The sequence below is a fragment of the Nerophis ophidion genome, linkage group LG07 (genome assembly GCF_033978795.1).
Source record: "Nerophis ophidion isolate RoL-2023_Sa linkage group LG07, RoL_Noph_v1.0, whole genome shotgun sequence".
Classification (NCBI taxonomy): domain Eukaryota; kingdom Metazoa; phylum Chordata; class Actinopteri; order Syngnathiformes; family Syngnathidae; genus Nerophis; species Nerophis ophidion.
This window is the reverse complement of record NC_084617.1, coordinates 41,517,122-41,534,911: the sequence shown is the minus strand read 5'-3', so window position 1 is coordinate 41,534,911 and position 17,790 is coordinate 41,517,122. Positions and strand designations below refer to the sequence as shown.

Below are 17,790 nucleotides of genomic sequence, written 5' to 3'. Positions count from 1 at the left end.
GAGAACCATGGACTCGGATTTGGAGGTGCTGATTCTCATTCCGGCCGCTTCACACTCGGCTGCGAACCGATCCAGTGAGAGCTGAAGATCCCGGCCAGATGAAGCCAACAGGACCACATCGTCTGCAAAAAGCAGAGACCTAATCCCGCGGCCACCAAACCGGAACCCCTCAATGCCTTGACTGCGCCTAGAAATTCTGTCCATGAAAGTTATGAACAGAATCGGTGACAAAGGGCAACCTTGGCGGAGTCCAACCCTCACTGGAAACGTGTCCGACTTACTGCCAGCAATGCGGACCAAGCTCTGACACTGATCGTACAGGGATCGGACTGCCATAATAAGACAGTCCGATACCCCATACTCTCTGAGCACTCCCCACAGGACTTCCCGAGGGACACGGTCGAATGCCTTCTCCAAGTCCACAAAGCACATGTAGACTGGTTGGGCAAACTCCCATGCACCCTCAAGAACCCTGCCGAGAGTATAGAGCTGGTCCACAGTTCCACGACCAGGACAAAAACCACACTGTTCCTCCTGAATCCGAGGTTCGACTATCCGGCGTAGTCTCCTCTCCAGTACACCTGAATATACCTTACCGGGAAGGCTGAGGAGTGTGATCCCACAATAGTTGGAACACACCCTCCGGTCCCCCTTCTTAAAGAGAGGGACCACCACCCCGGTCTGCCAATCCAGAGGTACCGCCCCCGATGTCCACGCGATGCTGCAGAGTCTTGCCAACCAAGACAGCCCCACAGCATCCAGAGCCTTAAGGAACTCCGGGCGGATCTCATCCACCCCTGGGGCCTTGCCACCGAGGAGCTTTTTAACTACCTCAGCAACCTCAGCCCCAGAAATAGGAGAGTCCACCACAGATTCCCCAGGCACTGCTTCCTCATAGGAAGACGTGTTGGTGGGATTGAGGAGGTCTTCAAAGTATTCCTTCCACCTATCCACAACATCCGCAGTTGAGGTCAGCAGAACACCATCCGCACCATACACGGTGTTGACAGTGCACTGCTTCCCCTTCCTGAGGCGGCGGATGGTGGTCCAGAATCGCTTCGAAGCCATCCGGAAGTCATTTTCCATGGCTTCCCCAAACTCTTCCCATGTCCGAGTTTTTGCCTCTGTGACCGCCGAAGCTGCACACCGCTTGGCCTGTCGGTACCTGTCCACTGCCTCTGGAGTCCTATGAGCCAAAAGAACCCGGTAGGACTCCTTCTTCAGCTTGACGGCATCCCTCACCGCTGGTGTCCACCAGCGGGTTCTAGGATTACCGCCACGACAAGCACCAACTACCTTGCGGCCACAGCTCCGATCAGCCGCCTCGACAATAGAGGTGCGGAACATGGTCCACTCGGACTCAATGTCCAGCACCTCCCTCGTGACATGTTCAAAGTTCCTCCGGAGGTGGGAATTGAAACTTTCTCTGACAGGAGACTCTGCCAGATGTTCCCAGCAAACCCTCACAATGCGTTTGGGCCTGCCAGGTCTGTCCGGCATCCTCCCCCACCATCGCAGCCAACTCACCACCAGGTGGTGATCGGTAGAAAGCTCCGCCCCTCTCTTTACCCGAGTGTCCAAAACATGAGGCCGCAAATCCGATGAAACAACTACAAAGTCGATCATGGAACTGCGGCCTAGGGTGTCCTGGTGCCAAGTGCACGTATGGACACCCTTATGTTTGAACATGGTGTTTGTTATGGACAAACTGTGACGAGCACAGAAGTCCAATAACAAAACACCACTCGGGTTCAGATCCGGGCGACCATTCTTCCCAATAACGCCTCTCCAGGTTTCACTGTCGTTACCAACATGAGCGTTGAAGTCCCCCAGCAGAACAAGGGAATCACCCGGGGGAGCACTCTCCAGTACTCCCTCGAGTGTACCCAAAAAGGGTGGGTACTCTGAACTGTTGTTTGGTGCGTAAGCGCAAACAATAGTCAGGACCCGTCCCCCCACCCGAAGGTGGAGGGAGGCTACCCTTTCGTCCACTGGGTTGAACTCCAACGTGCAGGCTTTAAGCCGGGGGGCAACCAGAATTGCCACCCCAGCCCGTCGCCTCTCACTGCCGGCCATGCCAGAGTGAAAGAGAGTCCATCCTCTTTCAAGAGAAGTGGTTCCAGAGCCCTTGCTGTGCGTCGAAGTGAGTCCGACTACATCCAGCCGGAATTTCTCTACTTCGCGCACTAGCTCAGGCTCCTATCCCCCCAGTGAGGTGACGTTCCACGTCCCAAGAGCGAGCTTATGTAGCCGAGGATCGGACCGCCAAGTGCCCTGCCTTCGGCTGCCGCCCAGCTCACATTGCACCCGACCTCTATGGCCCCTGCTATGGGTGGTTAGCCCATTGGAGGGGGGACCCACGCTGCCTCTTCGGGCTGTGCCCGGCCGGGCCCCATGGGTACAGGCCCGGCCACCAGGCGCTCGCCATCGTGCCCCACCTCCGGGCCTGGCTCCAGAGGGGGACCCCGGTGACCCGCGTCCGGGCGAGGGAAATCTGGGTCCTTTGTTTTTACTTTTCATAGAGGTTTTCGAGCTGCTCTTTGTCTTGTCCCTCACCTAGGACCAGTTTGCCTTGGGAGACCCTACCAGGGGGCTTAAAGCCCCCAGACAACATAGCTCCTAGGATCATTGGGACACGCAAACTCCTCTACCACGGTAAGGTGGCCGCTCAGAGAGGAGTTGGCGTGACCAAATATATGCAATAGGATATGGGCACCCAATTTGTTTTGAGTTGCATTAAAAATAATTACATTAGATTTGCTGATAGCAGTAGAAACCCTACATATGCTTGTATATGGTTCAGTGCCTGCGATGAGGTTGCGACTTGTCCAGGGTGTACCCCGCCTTCCGGCCGATTGTAGCTGAGATAGGCGCCAGCGCCCCCCTGTGACCCCAAAAGAGAATAAGCGGTAGAAAAAGGATGGATGGATGGATGGTTCAGTGCTACATATACCAGTGTACAAAAGTGTAAGTCTCTTATGATTGCACATCTTTTACCTGTAATATTTTTGTGATGTGTTTATACACCATTATGTAATGATGCTGCATGTCGACTGTCGGTGTAATCCCAGGATGCAAAAATGGCAAGCAACTTGTAAGAAGAAGTTTATTTAGGTCCCATGAAGAACAAAAGTAACAAAGGTCTAGCAGGAACTAAGACAACAACTTTGTCACAGCACTGTACACTTTGAAGGAAGGAACAAGTTCTCTGTGTGTTTCAGAAGTGTGTGTCTGCATGTGTGTTGTGTGTGAACAGACTTTGGAGGCAGGCTGAAGCTAATTTCCCAGCCAGTTAGAAGCTAGAGTTGCCACTGGCATTTTCATTGCATTTTTTCCATTGGCTACCTTAGGTAGGTCTTGCGAGAGTTGCTTAGTATGTCCAAACGTGGCCACTGTAGGTCATGTGACAGGAGTCACGGGACAAAGAAGTAAGTTGTTAATGTAATGTGTCTTTGGGCAAGACATTCAACCCTTGTTCCTGATGGGAAAACAATGTGGAACAGGTGTGCTGGACAAGAAACACATGGTAAGACCAGCATTTTCTTTTTTTGCCTTTTGTCTCCCTGTGTCAGCCACCTCCTAAAGACTTTAATTTAAAAAATAAACATTATCAGGACATTCTTTTGAAATTTAGATTTTGCCACAGTCTCCTTCTGATTGCCAAGCTCCGCCCCCCAGAACTCTAGCCCCCCCACGACACAGAAGTTTTCCTCCTGTCCTCCCACGCAATCTCAGGTGGTGGTGGTGGTGGTGGGGGGGCGGGGGACTTTCTGGACAATTTAAAGGGGAGGATTGTACCCCCCTCCTGACCTCCCTCAACCCACCCCTAAAGACTGTTCCAGACTGCAAGGAGCACGTCTGGTATCCGCTTTTTGAGAGGGGGGCTGGTGCCGGGAGCTGTGCTAGTGGGGTGGCTCAGCTGCGCCCAAACAGGCAGCAACCTCCGGCCCGGCCACCATCACCAGTTTTTTGGCCTGCTAAGCCGCAACCCCCGACCCGTCCACCACCACCAGTCCATCGGCATGCCAAGCCACAACCCCCAGCTAGGCCACCTCCGCCAAGCTCATGGCTAACCTCAGCCCTTGGTTGGCCTGCAGACGCCACCATCATCTCTGGTGGGCCTGCAAACGCCACTATCATCAGTTCCTGTTCTTGCACCTCAACTGACACCTGTTCCTGCACCTCGGCTGACACCTGTTCCTGCACCTCGGCTAGCACCTATTGCTGCACCATGGCTAGCTCCTGTCGCTGCACCACGGCAAGTACCAGTATCTGCACCTGCTCCTCGGCTGGCACCAGCACCTGCTTCTCAGCTGGCACTAGTACCTGCAGCTCGGGTGGCACCAGCACCTGCACCTGCTCCTCGGCTGCCAACAGTATCTGCACCTGCTCCTCGGCTGGCACCAGTACCTGCACATTCTCCCAGGCAAGCACCTGTCGTTCCAGCTCCTGCGCCGAGACAAATTCCAGTTCCGGTTCCTGCTCTACGGCTGCTTCCTTCGCCTGTCGCTCAAGCTCCTGAGGTTCCACCTTCCTTGTCTCTGGCGGGCCTTCCCCAAGCGCCGCCACCCTTCTCATCACCAGCGTTGCTGCCACCGTGACCTCCAACTGGCCGGCTGGGCAAGCGGCCCTCTAGAGGGCCAATTCATGGACACAGGCAGCAGCTACGCCCACGAATTGGTGTTAAGACTATAAGACTGCTTAAGTTATGGTGTCACTCCCGCCCACCTTCCCGTCAGCCATGAATGTGGCCTATCCCTGGTCGCCCGCCTCGCCAAGTGCATCCACTTCTCCGTCGGCCACGGATGTGGCCGTTCCCGGGTCGCCCGCCTCGCCTGCTGCAGCGGCGTTCCACTCGTCGCCGCCACTTGACTTGTCCTCGGTGGATTCGGGGACATTTGTCTTTGCGACCCACCGCCAAGTCCTCCCTCCGCCCTCCCGAGACTCTTGACCCTGCTTGTTTTTTTTGTCTCTGTTTATGGACATCTGGTATCTGTCCTTGATTCGTGGTGAGGATCATGTTTTTGTGTTTTCTGTTAGTTTTGGACTCCTTTTGTTCTTGTTTGTGCACCTGTGAGTTTGTTTTGATCACCATGGTTACTTATGATTTTCACCTGCCTCTGTTGTTTGGGACACACCTGCTTCTAATCAAGTGATGACTATTTAAGTCTACCTTTGTTGATCATTCGTTCTGGTTTCATCGTTTGCGTCACGTTCTGACCAATTAAGTTTTCTTGTTCCATGCCATAGCTTCTGTTTAAGTCTTTGTTTCATGTGTGTTTAGGCACGCTTGTCTTTTTGTTATTTGCCTATGTTTTGGTAGCTGGGAGATTTAAGTTAATAAATCAAATTGTACCTTCACACTGTATTCCGGAGCAGTCCCTTTTGCATTCCGGGAGAACAAAACCCCGACCTGACTTCGCTCCCATGTGACACCAAAACAAGAGCACAAGGACAGGAATTTATACACAAGCTCAGGAAAATAAAGAACAAAGTCCAAACTGTCATGTGGGATCATGACACCATTATGCAGGAGTGGACTTGGACAAAAATTCTGCCATGCACCTTCCACCCACTACGATTGGCGCGCATATGTTGTACCAACTCACCATATTGATATACGTGAATTGAAGTTAATTATATTCATATAGCACTTTTTCTCTTGTGACTGAAGCGGTTTAGAAATATCGAGTAACCCATTTATGCTACATTTACACCAGTGTGGGTGGCACTGCAAGCAAGGTGGGTGAAGTGTCTTGCCCAAGGACACTTCACCAGTGACAATGATGGCTGAAACTCGATTGGAACGAGGAACTCTCAAGTTTCTGGTCAGACACTCTACCATTTGAGCCAAGCTGAGACATACATTTTTAAACAAAAATATTATACTGGGTAATATCTCTTTATATTCTGGAGCCTTAAATTCATTTCTAACCGGAAAATCTAATTTAAAACAAAGTACCTTTTAAAATACTTACAATTTTGTATTTATTTATTTACTCATCTACTTTACCAATTAATGGTACAACTTCTATATTCTCAGCATTATATGAATAATACTTCTCTCAATTTATCTCCTAGGTGTCACATAACGCAGCTGCTGTGTACTGTCGAATGGATCAGTGGGAGCAAGCAAGAGAAGTTCTCATGTCGAACAATCAAGGCGGGAATCTAGAGATGGCTTTGGACATGATTCTGGTAAGTGCCATTATTGTTCCTTACTTAGCAGGTTGTACTGGGCAACTGGGAAGTCAGGTTAACTGCATCAGCTACTGTATGCAAACAGCATGGTACAAGCTCATCATATTAATCAAATTACTAGCTCACTGATGTTGACACTTGGGTTTTATTCTCTAGCAAAATGTAACTACTCTTAAACATGTAGGGCAGTACAGTGGACATGTGGTTAGTGCGTCTGCCTCACTCTGGAGGTTAAAGAGAACCAACCCTATTTGACCTATCATTTACAATTCTCCTGTGAGACAAGCACACAAAAGTTTGTTTTGTTTTTATGCATTCAAACTTGTAAATAAACGCAAGTGAAAGTCAGCGAACAAAGGAAGTAATGGGATTGGCTCTATTCCACACTCTCCTACAAAAGCCTCCACCCATCCTCCATAATGCAGTTAACAGGCATACTCAAAATAACAAGTTATTTTTACACATTCTGGTCATTTTTTAAGCATATTGCGGAATATTATTTATCACAATATTCGCTAGTTCCTTCAACAATGACTACTAATATTAATCATGTCGAAGTTCATGAAGCCAACAATGACTACTTTAAAACAGATGATGAATCAGAACCTGATTTTACTTTATTGTTTATTGTGAGCAAACGGTGGTGCTGAATTTCCCCCAGGGATCAATAAATTAATTTCTATTCTGTTCTATTCTATTATATATTTTGTGCCTGAAGATACAGACAATGAGCAGACAAAGTGATCAGTAGATATAACAAGTAGCGCTATTGCTAAGTTGCAAAGTGCTAAACAAGAAATATAAACTATAGACATGTCTGCTCTCACTGGGATACTGATGGGATGTTCATATCCTTCCATTTAGATGAAGAATTAATCACAATTCTCATACAGGTAAAAAAAAAAAAAGGTGGTCGCAAATGACATCTTTTCGTATCTTTCTCACCATTTTCGGGTGTAAGCTCAATCTAAAAGTTGACTAACTTTTCGGTTTATGGGACCAACCTTCTACTATACAAGTGAAAGGTGTGATTTATAATCTAAAATTAACTTTCACCAGCTCAGAGGTGATGCAGTTACAGCAGCTCAGTATGTAAATACTGTAGCTGTATAAGCTAGTTAGCTCTCTGTTAACACGGCACCGCTAAAAGTAACTCCTTAATGTTAGCGCTTATAGCAACAAAATCACTAATACTTGGTAAAAATTCAGGTACCGAGATGTAATTGGAGTACTATTGATGTTTTTTGGAATGTTTTAATAGAGGGCTTTATGGGCACGATAGAGTACGCCCATTAGCTGCATTAGCCACCTCGTACTTGCCGTTTTTGATAAATTACAATGCATAAAAAAATACAAAAAAACATTTGTTCTTCTTAATAGGGATTGTTACATCGGGAAAAATCAAAAAAAGTGCCCACTCCAATTATCTGAATCTTTGAACTTCCCCCTGCTGACTTTGTCTTTTCTCCCCGGGATTGCACATTTATTTCTGCTTTCGTCATACAGTTCAAAATATTTCATGTGTGGTTAAATGGAGACCCTAGTTCCCTGTAGATGTGGATATTAATGTAATTGGTAAAAATGCAGTAGTGTGCAAAAGTAAAAAAAAAAGTTTAATTATATTTTTCAGATAAATAATTTGGATGCTGTAAAAAACGGCATTTAGAAGGAAATTCATGTGATTCTCTCCCCAATTGTCCCAATTGTCTTAAAGGCCTACTGAAACCCACTACTACCCACCACGCAGTCTGATAATTTATATATCAATGATGAAATATTAACATTGCAACACAATATTGCTTTTTTAGTTTACTAAATTACAATTTTAAATTTCCCGGGAGTTTCGTCTTGAAAACGTTGTGTAATGATGTATGCAAGACGTCACGCGTTTTTAGGAAGTATGAGCGCTACGCACACACACAGCTAAATGTCGTCTGCTTTAACGGCATAAATATACAGTATTTTGGAGATCAATGTTGCTGAATCTTTTGCAATTTGTTAAATTAATATTGGAGAAGTCACAGTAGAAAGATGGAGTTGGGAAGCTTTAGCCTCTAGCCACCCAAACACACGGTGATTCCTTGTTTAAAATTCCCGGAGGTGAAAATTTTCCTATGGATCAGAGAACATGAATCCCGACCACATGTCAACCAGCAGGTTTCGGTGAGAAAATTGTGGTTAAAAAGTTGTTTCTTACCGGAGAAAAGCTGAGCTGCCGTCGACTTCCCTGAGACACTGCGCGTCAAGACACCCGTAATGACACCCTTCCGACTATCAGGTACTATTAAACTCACTTAAACACTAGCAACATAATAGAAATATAGGGGATTTCCCAAAATTATCCTTGTAAATGTGTTTAAAAACATCAGAATCGGTCCCAATGCAATCGCGTTTTTTTTTTAACTCTTTTTTTTTTTTTCGTTTTTTTTTTCTAGTCCGTCGCTATCAATATCCTCAAACACGAATCTTTCATCCTCGCTCAAAATAATGGTGATATTGTCGTTTTCTCGGTCCGAATGACACTTTTTGTTGGAGGCTCCCATTAAAAACAATGTGAATATGTGAGGAGCCCCTACACGTGTGACGTCATCATATGCGACTTCAGGTAGAGGCAGGGCTTTTCTCTTAGCACCGAAAGTTGCGAACTTTATCGTGGATGTTCTCTACTAAATCCTTTCAGCAAAAATATGGCAATATCGCGAAATGATCAAGTATGACACATAGAATGGACCTGCTATCCCTGTTTAAATAAGAACATCTCATTTCAGTAGGCCTTTAATGTATCCAGAGTTACAATAATAAACAAATGATTGTATTTTCTTTAAATCCAGAGAAATGAAGTCCTAGCACCTCTCCTGGTACCTGAGGGTGTCGTGTTTCGGCCCAGGAAAAAAGATGTGGAACAGCTCAAGCCGAGGGACTTTTTAGGGAAACCCAAGGTATGAGGAGGGTGACACTGGGTTTATATCAATATATTTACTGTGCCACAAACAAATCACAAAATCTCTATTGAGACAATTTATTTTTTATACTTTAGAATTTATATCTGTTCAAAAGCAACTTTAATAAATAGTACTTTTTTTTAAAACAATTGATAATTCAAGGATCTAATAAACTTTATTGTCATACTAGAACACATGAGACACAAGAGATGGCATGAAATTTAGTACCCAAGGTCACAGATTTAGCCCAATGAGGACCACATTTGCTATATGTCGTCACCCTTCAGCATCTCCCTGACAAGTAATTGATAGTGGCGGCCCACCACGGTAAAAAAAAAGCCACCACACCTTAAAAATAAATTTTTTTAACTCATTTAAATAAACATTAATCTGGGGATAGGTTGATTGGTAACACTAAATTGGCTCCAGTGTGTGAATTTGAGTGTGAATGTTGTCGGTCTATCCGTGTTGGCCCTGCGATGAATTGGCGACTTGTCCATCGTATATGCCGGATTGCAGCTTTGATAGGCTCCAGCCACCCTTGCGACCCAGAGAGGGACAAGCAGTAGAAAATGAATGGATTGATGGATTAATATAGCCTAATATTTGTTCACTATTGACTGACTAGTGGGGCACCAAAAATTTGACTTTGATCACCAAAACAGCACTCCCGAAACAAGATGTTGTGGTGGCGTAGGCAAGATGCTCGCGATTGTATGGAACGTAGACAGAATGTCTGCAATGTGGACATACTTTAATATACAGTCCATTCAGGAAGTATTCACAGTGCTTCACTTTTTCCAAATGTTGTTATGCTAGAGCCTTATTCCAAATGGAATAATTTCAGTTTTGTCCTCAAATGTGTACACACAATACCCCATAAAGATTATGTGAATTTTTTTTTTTTTTTAACTATTTCAAATTTGTTCAAATAAAAATGGCCCTGCGATGAGGTGGTGACTTGTCCAGGGTGTACCCCGCCTTCCACCCGATTGTAGCTGAGAGAGGCGCCAGTGCCCTCCGCGACCCTAAAAGGGAATAAGTGGTAGAAAATGGATGGATGGATAAAATAAAAATAAACAAGAAATCACATGTACTTAAGTATTCAAAGCATTTGTTGAAGCACCTTTGGCAGCAATTACAGCCTCAAGTCTTTTTGAATATGATGTAGGGCTGGGCGATCTATAGATATACTCGATACATCGCGGGTTTGTCTCTGTGCAATATAAAAAATGACTATATCGTGATATTCGAGTATACATTCTCACGCAGTTGCTTTTAGCTGCGGCCATTACACTGCATGCGTTTCCCACTCTTTTTTGTCTCTCCTTCTCACGGACACGTAAACCAAGCGCACTTTCTTACACAGGTCACGTGTGCAACGTGACACGCTCCTGCGGAGCAGAGAGGTAGCAACATGGTAACGTTAGCTGTGATGCTAACAGTGAGGGAGAAAGTGCGAATTTGGTAACAAATGGAGGAATAATTAATTCCCAAGAAAAACAGCATCGTTCATCATCCGGCGGTGGTTTGGCTTCAAGAAGGAATATGTTCAACATTTATGCGGCAAGTGTTGCTACAAAAAGTAGCAGCACTGTTAATGTAGCATAATTTGAAAAGTCACCCGCTAGAGAATGAGGAGTGTTTGAACTGCATGTCAACATCTCTGTTCGGTGCCACACCAACAAAATGCCTGAGCAACTATTATGATCCTATTTTATGAAAAAAAAAAAGAAGTCAACAACAGAAGGAGATAACGTCCGCAGGAACCTATTATGCAGCTCATTTTTATTTGACAGTTATTGAAATATCTTGCGTGACATCATGCACAAAAGTGCACTTTATTTGTTTTTAACTATTGTAGTGGCGTTCTGCAAAAAAATGTACACTTTAATTTAGTGTTGCTTTGATATATCATCTTGGTGACATTCACAAAAGTGCATTTACAGCTTGTTTTAAAATGTCTCTGACAATCTTGCACTTTCTGTTTTGGAAATGACATGAATGTCTGTGCCACTGCTTAATAACTGTTTAATAAATACAGTTTTGGTAAATTGACTTAGTTAAGATTTCCCTCTCTGCATGAAAGTTTAAAATGAGCATATATTAATGCAGTGTGAACAACAATGTTTTAATGTAGACTCATAGAATCATCATACTGGTGTGATTATATACATCAAGTGTTAATTCAAGGCTAAGGCAAAATATCGAGATATATCGTGTATCGTGACATGGCCTAAAAATATTGAGATATTAATAAAAGCCCATATTGCCCAGCCCTAATATGATGCCATTAGCTTGGCACACCTATATTTCTTTGCAGCACCTCTTGAGCGCTACCAAGTTGGATGTGAAGCGTCGGTGTGCAGCCATTTTCAGATCCCTCCAGAGATGTTTGCTGGGATTCATGTCTGCGCAATGGCTGGGCCATTCAAGGACATTTACAGAGTTGTCCTGGAGCCATTTTTTAATATCTGGGCTGTGTGCTTTGGGTTGCCGAATTATGAATTGTAGCCCCAATCTGAGTTCAAGAGCACGAATGTCCTTGTACATTGTTGCATTCATCCTTCCATCTATCCTGACTAGTCTCCCAGTTCTTGCCACTAAAAAACATCCCCATGGCATGATGCTGTCACCACTATGCTTTACCGTTGGGATGGTATGATGATCATTTGTTAGGTAATTTTTCTTGCCACAAGAGGGTGCATTGTTATCACAATATTTATGTGTGTGAGTAATGGACAATAAAAACACATGGCTATGGTGATTACAGCTAGATGTTTGGCATTAATAATAAGCTTGAGAATGACAGGGATGTTGACGATAACTGACGTGCCTTCAAGTAGCTCTACAACCTGTATGGAAACATAACCGGATATAAAGAAAGTAGCTCTTCTGCGGCAGCAATAGCATGGCCACAGACCATTGAAGTATTTTATATGATTGTGTTTGATTCACCGGATGATAAAGAAAAGGTGTTGTGCTGAGCAAAGGTATTGTCCACTGTATACTGAAGAAAAACGAGACATATAAAGAATACATGTTTCAATCTCGTATGCAGCTACAAAATGAGCTGTTTGAGAGCTTTCTGACATGCTTGCGTCTGAAGGCATGCAATTTTGGGAAACTTAAAAACTCTAAGGTGAGAGACAAAGTTGTTTTTGTTATGAGCGAAAAGAAGCTACGTGAAAGACTTCTACATGAGTCAGACCTGATACTTGATGGAGCTGAACATGTACAGTATGCCAAGAAAGTGAATGTCTCAAAAGCATATTAGGACGTTTGGAGAAGTGTTGTCAGCAGCAGCACACGCAAGCGACGGAGCAGCAGCAGCAGCGATTGGAGCAGTGTCATTCCATGTGAGGCACCACCAACCAGGGATGTATATCAACTAGTGGTATTTTTTGGTACCGGTTCCTCTTTAGGTCAGTCCATAAGGACTGTGAAGATTCAGGACTAATAATATTTTAAGTTCCAGCCGACTGACATCATTATGACACGCTGTCATTATCAATTCAGCTGCCGCTGCTACACATCGAAATTTGCTTTGAATAATGACAATTAAGGAAGCAAAATCACACAAAAGTTTGTAACACAACAATATTTCCTACTTAAAAGTTCCTCAAAGTCGCACTTTACTCATGATGCGTCACGACCACATTTTTTGAACCATCCTCCCAGTGATCCATTAATCCACGGGCCAATATTAATCCACTCAAAAAAGTGAAAAATTTAGGTAATATAATAATCCATGAAGTTGTTTTGATGCGATACAGCATCCACTGACAGGATTGCCATTTGCTGTCACTCCATTGTGCCGCATTTGCGTGGTATCAAAACTCACCTTGCTTAAAGGGGAAGTAAACTTTTTTATTAAATTGCACAATCATTATAAGAGACCAAAGCTTTTATTTTATTTTTATTTTTTTGCATTCTAACATGTAAAAATAGTCTCCTTCTTGGTGGCTAGCATTGCAGTTAAATGGGAACATTATCACCAGACCTATGTAAGCGTCAATATATACCTTGATGGTGCAGAAAAAAGACCATATATTTTTTTAACCAATTTCCGAATTCTAAATGGGTGAATTTTGGCGAATTAAACGCCTCTCTGTTAATGGCTCTTTTGGCGATGACGTCAGAACGTGACGTCACCGAGGTAATACAGCCGCCATTTTCATTTTCAACACATTGCAAGCACCAGGTCTCAGCTCTGTTATTTTCCGTTTTTTCGACTATTTTTTGGAACCTTGGAGACATCATGCTTCGTCGGTGTGTTGTTGGAGGGTGTAACAACACTAACAGGGAGGGATTCAAGTTGCACCACTGGCCCGAAGATGCGAAAGTGGCAAGAAATCTGCCGCCAGACCCCCATTGAATGTGCCGGAGTGTCTGCACATTTTACCGGCGATGACAGACATGGCACAGAGATGTATGGATAACCTTACAGATGCATTTGCAACGATAAAGTCAACGAAATCACAAAGGTGAGTTTTGTTGATGTTGTTGATTTATGTGCTAATCAGACATATTTGGTTGCGGCGTGACAGCCAGCTAATCGATGCTAACATGCTACGCTAATCGATGCTAACATGCCGTTTACCAGCGGTGCTAAAGCAGACATGGCACAGAGATGTATGGATAACCTGCAGATGCATTTGCAACTATATTATGTTTCCTTCCACCCACATTTAATGCAAAAAAAACACTTACCAATCAAAGGATTTAAGTTGCCAAGTGTCACAAGATGCGAAAGTCCTGATCGTTTGGTCCGCACATTTTACCGGCGATGCTAACGCAGCTATTCGGCCATGCTATGGCTATGAATAGCGTCAATAGCCATTCGCTTAGTAGCTTCAGTTTCTTCTTCAATACTTTTATACTCCAACCATTCGTTTCAAAACATGCGTAATCTGTTGAATCGCTTAAGCCGCTGAAATCCGAGTCTGAATCCGAGGTAATGTCGCTATATCTTGCTGTGCTATTCGCCATTGTATGTTTACATTGGCAGCACTGTGTGACGTCATAAGAAAATGGATAGTGTCTTCGCGGAGAGCGAAAAAAAGGCACTTTAAAGCTTTTTTTAGGGATATTCCGGGACCGGTACAATTTTCCCAAAAAATTCAAAAAATACAACAAGCCACTGGGAACTGATTTTTATTGTTTTTAACCCTTTTGAAATTGTGATAATATTCCCCTTTAATGAAAGCGATTATTTCTACCTCTAAATAATTAAAAAAAGGCATGCAAAAACCGTCAGCAATACTTCATTTATGTAACCTGTATAACAGGTCTATTCAACTGGCGGCCTGCTGGCCACATCTGGACGGCCAAAGATTTTAATTTGGTCAGCCAAACGTCACCCGAAAAGGCCTGATGAAACCATGTACACAAAGGTGGCTCATGTAGTCAGTACTCCCGCCACCCCGAAGGGGACAACACTGAGGCAAATGTGTAACAATGAAGCACTAGTTGGGTGAGTAAAACAAGACTTCTCAAAAAATGGCAGTATTGACCCTGAAAAATTAAATTGTGAAAATCTGACTTTTAACAGCGACTGGACAACAAAGTACATGTTTTGCTGACACTGTTCGAGTCATTGTTGTCTGTCGGACATTTTAAACGGCGGACACATTGTTTCAGACCAGCAACAACAATAAAAATCCACATGTGTAAGCTTCATCACAAAGCTTTGTATGATCTTTGTAAGTATATGTTGTGGGTAAAGATATTAAGTTTGTTTTGCACTGAAATTGCTGACTTTGTGATGTTTTTAGTATTTGTGATCATGTTTTATTTTTGTCTGAGTAACTCTCTGGGGAACACAACTCGTTTAATACATGTAGCGCTCAATTTGACCAATAAGTTTTATTGTAGTGATGCAAATTTACAATTACTGGCGATATTGTTTAATTTTATATGCCTAAACATCTATAGTTTATTGTGTGAATCTATTAACACTAAACCTTCTATTTTATGGAAATAAACAATGGATGTTATACTTTTGTATTGTTTATTTTATGTTTATAATTTCAGTCTTACAAACCAAAATAAAGGAAGAAGTGTAAGGGAGTGTGCAAAAATAGTCGTCTTCATTGTTTGTTACAAAGTCTGCCATGATTAGAAGACACACACGCCTTTGTTTCCGGAAATAGAACACACTGTTGTTGCCAGAAGTCGGACATGCACTGTTATGGAAACAGAAATAAGTTCGGGCAATGATTAAAACGACCAAAATATGGTAAATATTGTACATATTACATATTTTTATGAACATGTCTGGCAGTATTTGTTATATATACTTGGAGTGTGTTTACAAAACAGTTGATGGAGGATTTTGCTTACCGACCTCGAAGTAATTTTATTTGGAACATGATGTAATGATAAGTGTGACCAGTAGATGGCAGTCATACATAAGAGATGTGTGTGGACTGCAATATGACGTCAGTAAACAACAGCAAAACTTTAAATGTTGCATAGAATATAGAACATTACACACAGCGCTCAAAAATCTGTCAAAATGTTTTTGTGTAACTTTGGTAAGGTATGAAGCCGCATCGCCTGATGGATTGTCGGCGCATTAAACATACATGTATTATTATGGTGCGTGTATAAGGATCGCAAAATGGCACTCACTAGCAGACATATTATCTTGCTTTTTATTTCGCAATATTATGCAAAACCAACTTTTCTTACCTTCTGGCACCTGCTAATATATATTTGGGATCTGCATAAGTCCTGAAAATGTGCACGCGCCCGCCATTGTAGTCTGTGCCGACATCATAGTCTATAAGCTTCTTCTTTTTCTTTATCTTCTTAAGTGGCATTCATCTTCCACTGTTGCCATTTCTAATACCGTAAAGATCTTACTTATATCTGTCAGTAGACTAGCAATCAAAGCGCTAACAACTGTACTGGGTTTACATAATTCACCCACGGAACTTTAGTTCCGGTTCAGTTTTTCACGGGACACATTTCCGGCGTTAATGTTGCATTATTGAGCCATGGATGAGAAGATGCTGATCCGTTATTGACTTAATTAAAGTCTGAATGTTATTTGAACAGTTAGCTTTATATTTTGACACTTCGACTCCGGTCCTTGCATGCTATTTGGCTACAAAAAAGATGACAGGGAGTAGACGCTGTCGAAGGTGAGCCACGTAGGAAAGACTGCCCACAAAACGACTCATCCTGAAGAGACGCTCAGAAAGCTACTTGAAAATAGTCTGTGAAACATAATCTATGCAACACTTTCACCAAAGAACCACCATAACATGTTATGTGGAGCACAAGATAGTGTTTTAAATTTAGAAAAAAATTCTCAATTCGACCCTGTGGCGGACTTCCAGCCGCCGTCACCGTGTGGGTTGCCGTGACGCTGGACACAAGACGCATCATAGCAGGTCTGACTTGTGTTTATTATTTCAATAAACCTGTCCTCTTCTGGCGATCCGATCGTGTCACTTTTCAGCGTGCGGGCACTTCCTGCTTGCCGCCGCTGCACGCCTTTCGCCGTCCGGCGTTTGCGTCCGCTGCGGAGGTTCGTCATCTCTCTGGGTCGTGATCGTCGCTGCACGTGGTCTGGTTGCCGTGGTTTCCTCGCCTACTACTCCCCGATCGTTCCTCCTTCCCCTCTTTTGTGCTGTAACAACAGATGAGCAGATTGAGCGCAGGTGTCTGGTGAACGCACCTGACTTGGCTGGCTGGAGCGTCGCTCTGAGTGCGTCCCGCCTCTTCTCTCCGCCGCACGCCCGGTCTCCTGGCCGCCATCTCGGGTAGGACCGGCATTTGCCCTACCCTGCTGTCGGCTCCTCGGCTCCGTCTCTCCACAGACCTCTTTAATGCGTCTTATAATCTGGTGGGCCTTTTGTATGAAAAAAGACCTGAATAGACCCGCTCATCGGCAGTGCGCCTTTTAATCCGGTGCGCCCTATGGTTCGAAAAATACGGTACGCGTTTTTGTCTCTCCAAATGACAATATTTAGGCAGGAGAGGACCTTCAGTAGGGTGCATAAGCCCGTCTCTTGCAAAGAAGATGAGACTGTTTATTATTTGCTGCTCAAATTAAAAGAACAAAACATTTTGAAATGCATCAATGGTAGAAAAAAAAAACTGGAAGTTATTTAAGAAGGTAGCTAAAGAAATGTAGAATGCCAGCTAAATTCGGACTCCCGAACGAAATACGAATGAGATGACATTGAATGGAGCAGGGATATTAAAGGCAAATAATGAAGCATACACAGTCTTTTCCTTTGGATTTTAAACTCCTACTAATCTACAGAGCTTTTTGAATAAACTTTGAGACATTCAAAAGTTTTGTTTAATTGATTTTTGGAAAAAAATGGTCTTCCATTGGTCTTTTATAAAGGGCAGCACAGTGGTAGAACAGGGGTTAGGGGAATGTGCCTCACAATACAAAAGTCCTGTGTAGTCCTGATTTCAATCCCGGGCTCGGGATCTTTCTGTGTAGAGTTTGCATTATTTCCCCGTGACTGTGTACTCCGGCTTTCTCCCACCTCCGAAGACATGCACCTAAATGGGCCCTAATGTGTGAATGTGAGTTTGAATGTTGTCCGTCTATCTGTGTTGGCCCTGCGATGAGGTGGCGACCTGTGTAGGGTATACCCCGCCTTCCTCCCGATTGTAG

General features: G+C 43.9%; 1 protein-coding gene across 2 annotated transcripts in view; it reads left to right on the top strand.

The window, feature by feature from the left end:
* LOC133556342 (NADPH oxidase activator 1-like) overlaps positions 1-17,790 on the top strand; it is a 96,101-nt gene that overhangs the window by 18,831 nt on the left and 59,480 nt on the right. For both annotated transcript variants that reach the window (XM_061906170.1, XM_061906169.1), the window contains exons 5-6: positions 6,082-6,198; positions 9,033-9,140. In XM_061906170.1, coding sequence (XP_061762154.1) covers positions 6,082-6,198; positions 9,033-9,140 — 225 coding nt within the window. The remainder of the gene's footprint in view (positions 1-6,081; positions 6,199-9,032; positions 9,141-17,790) is intronic.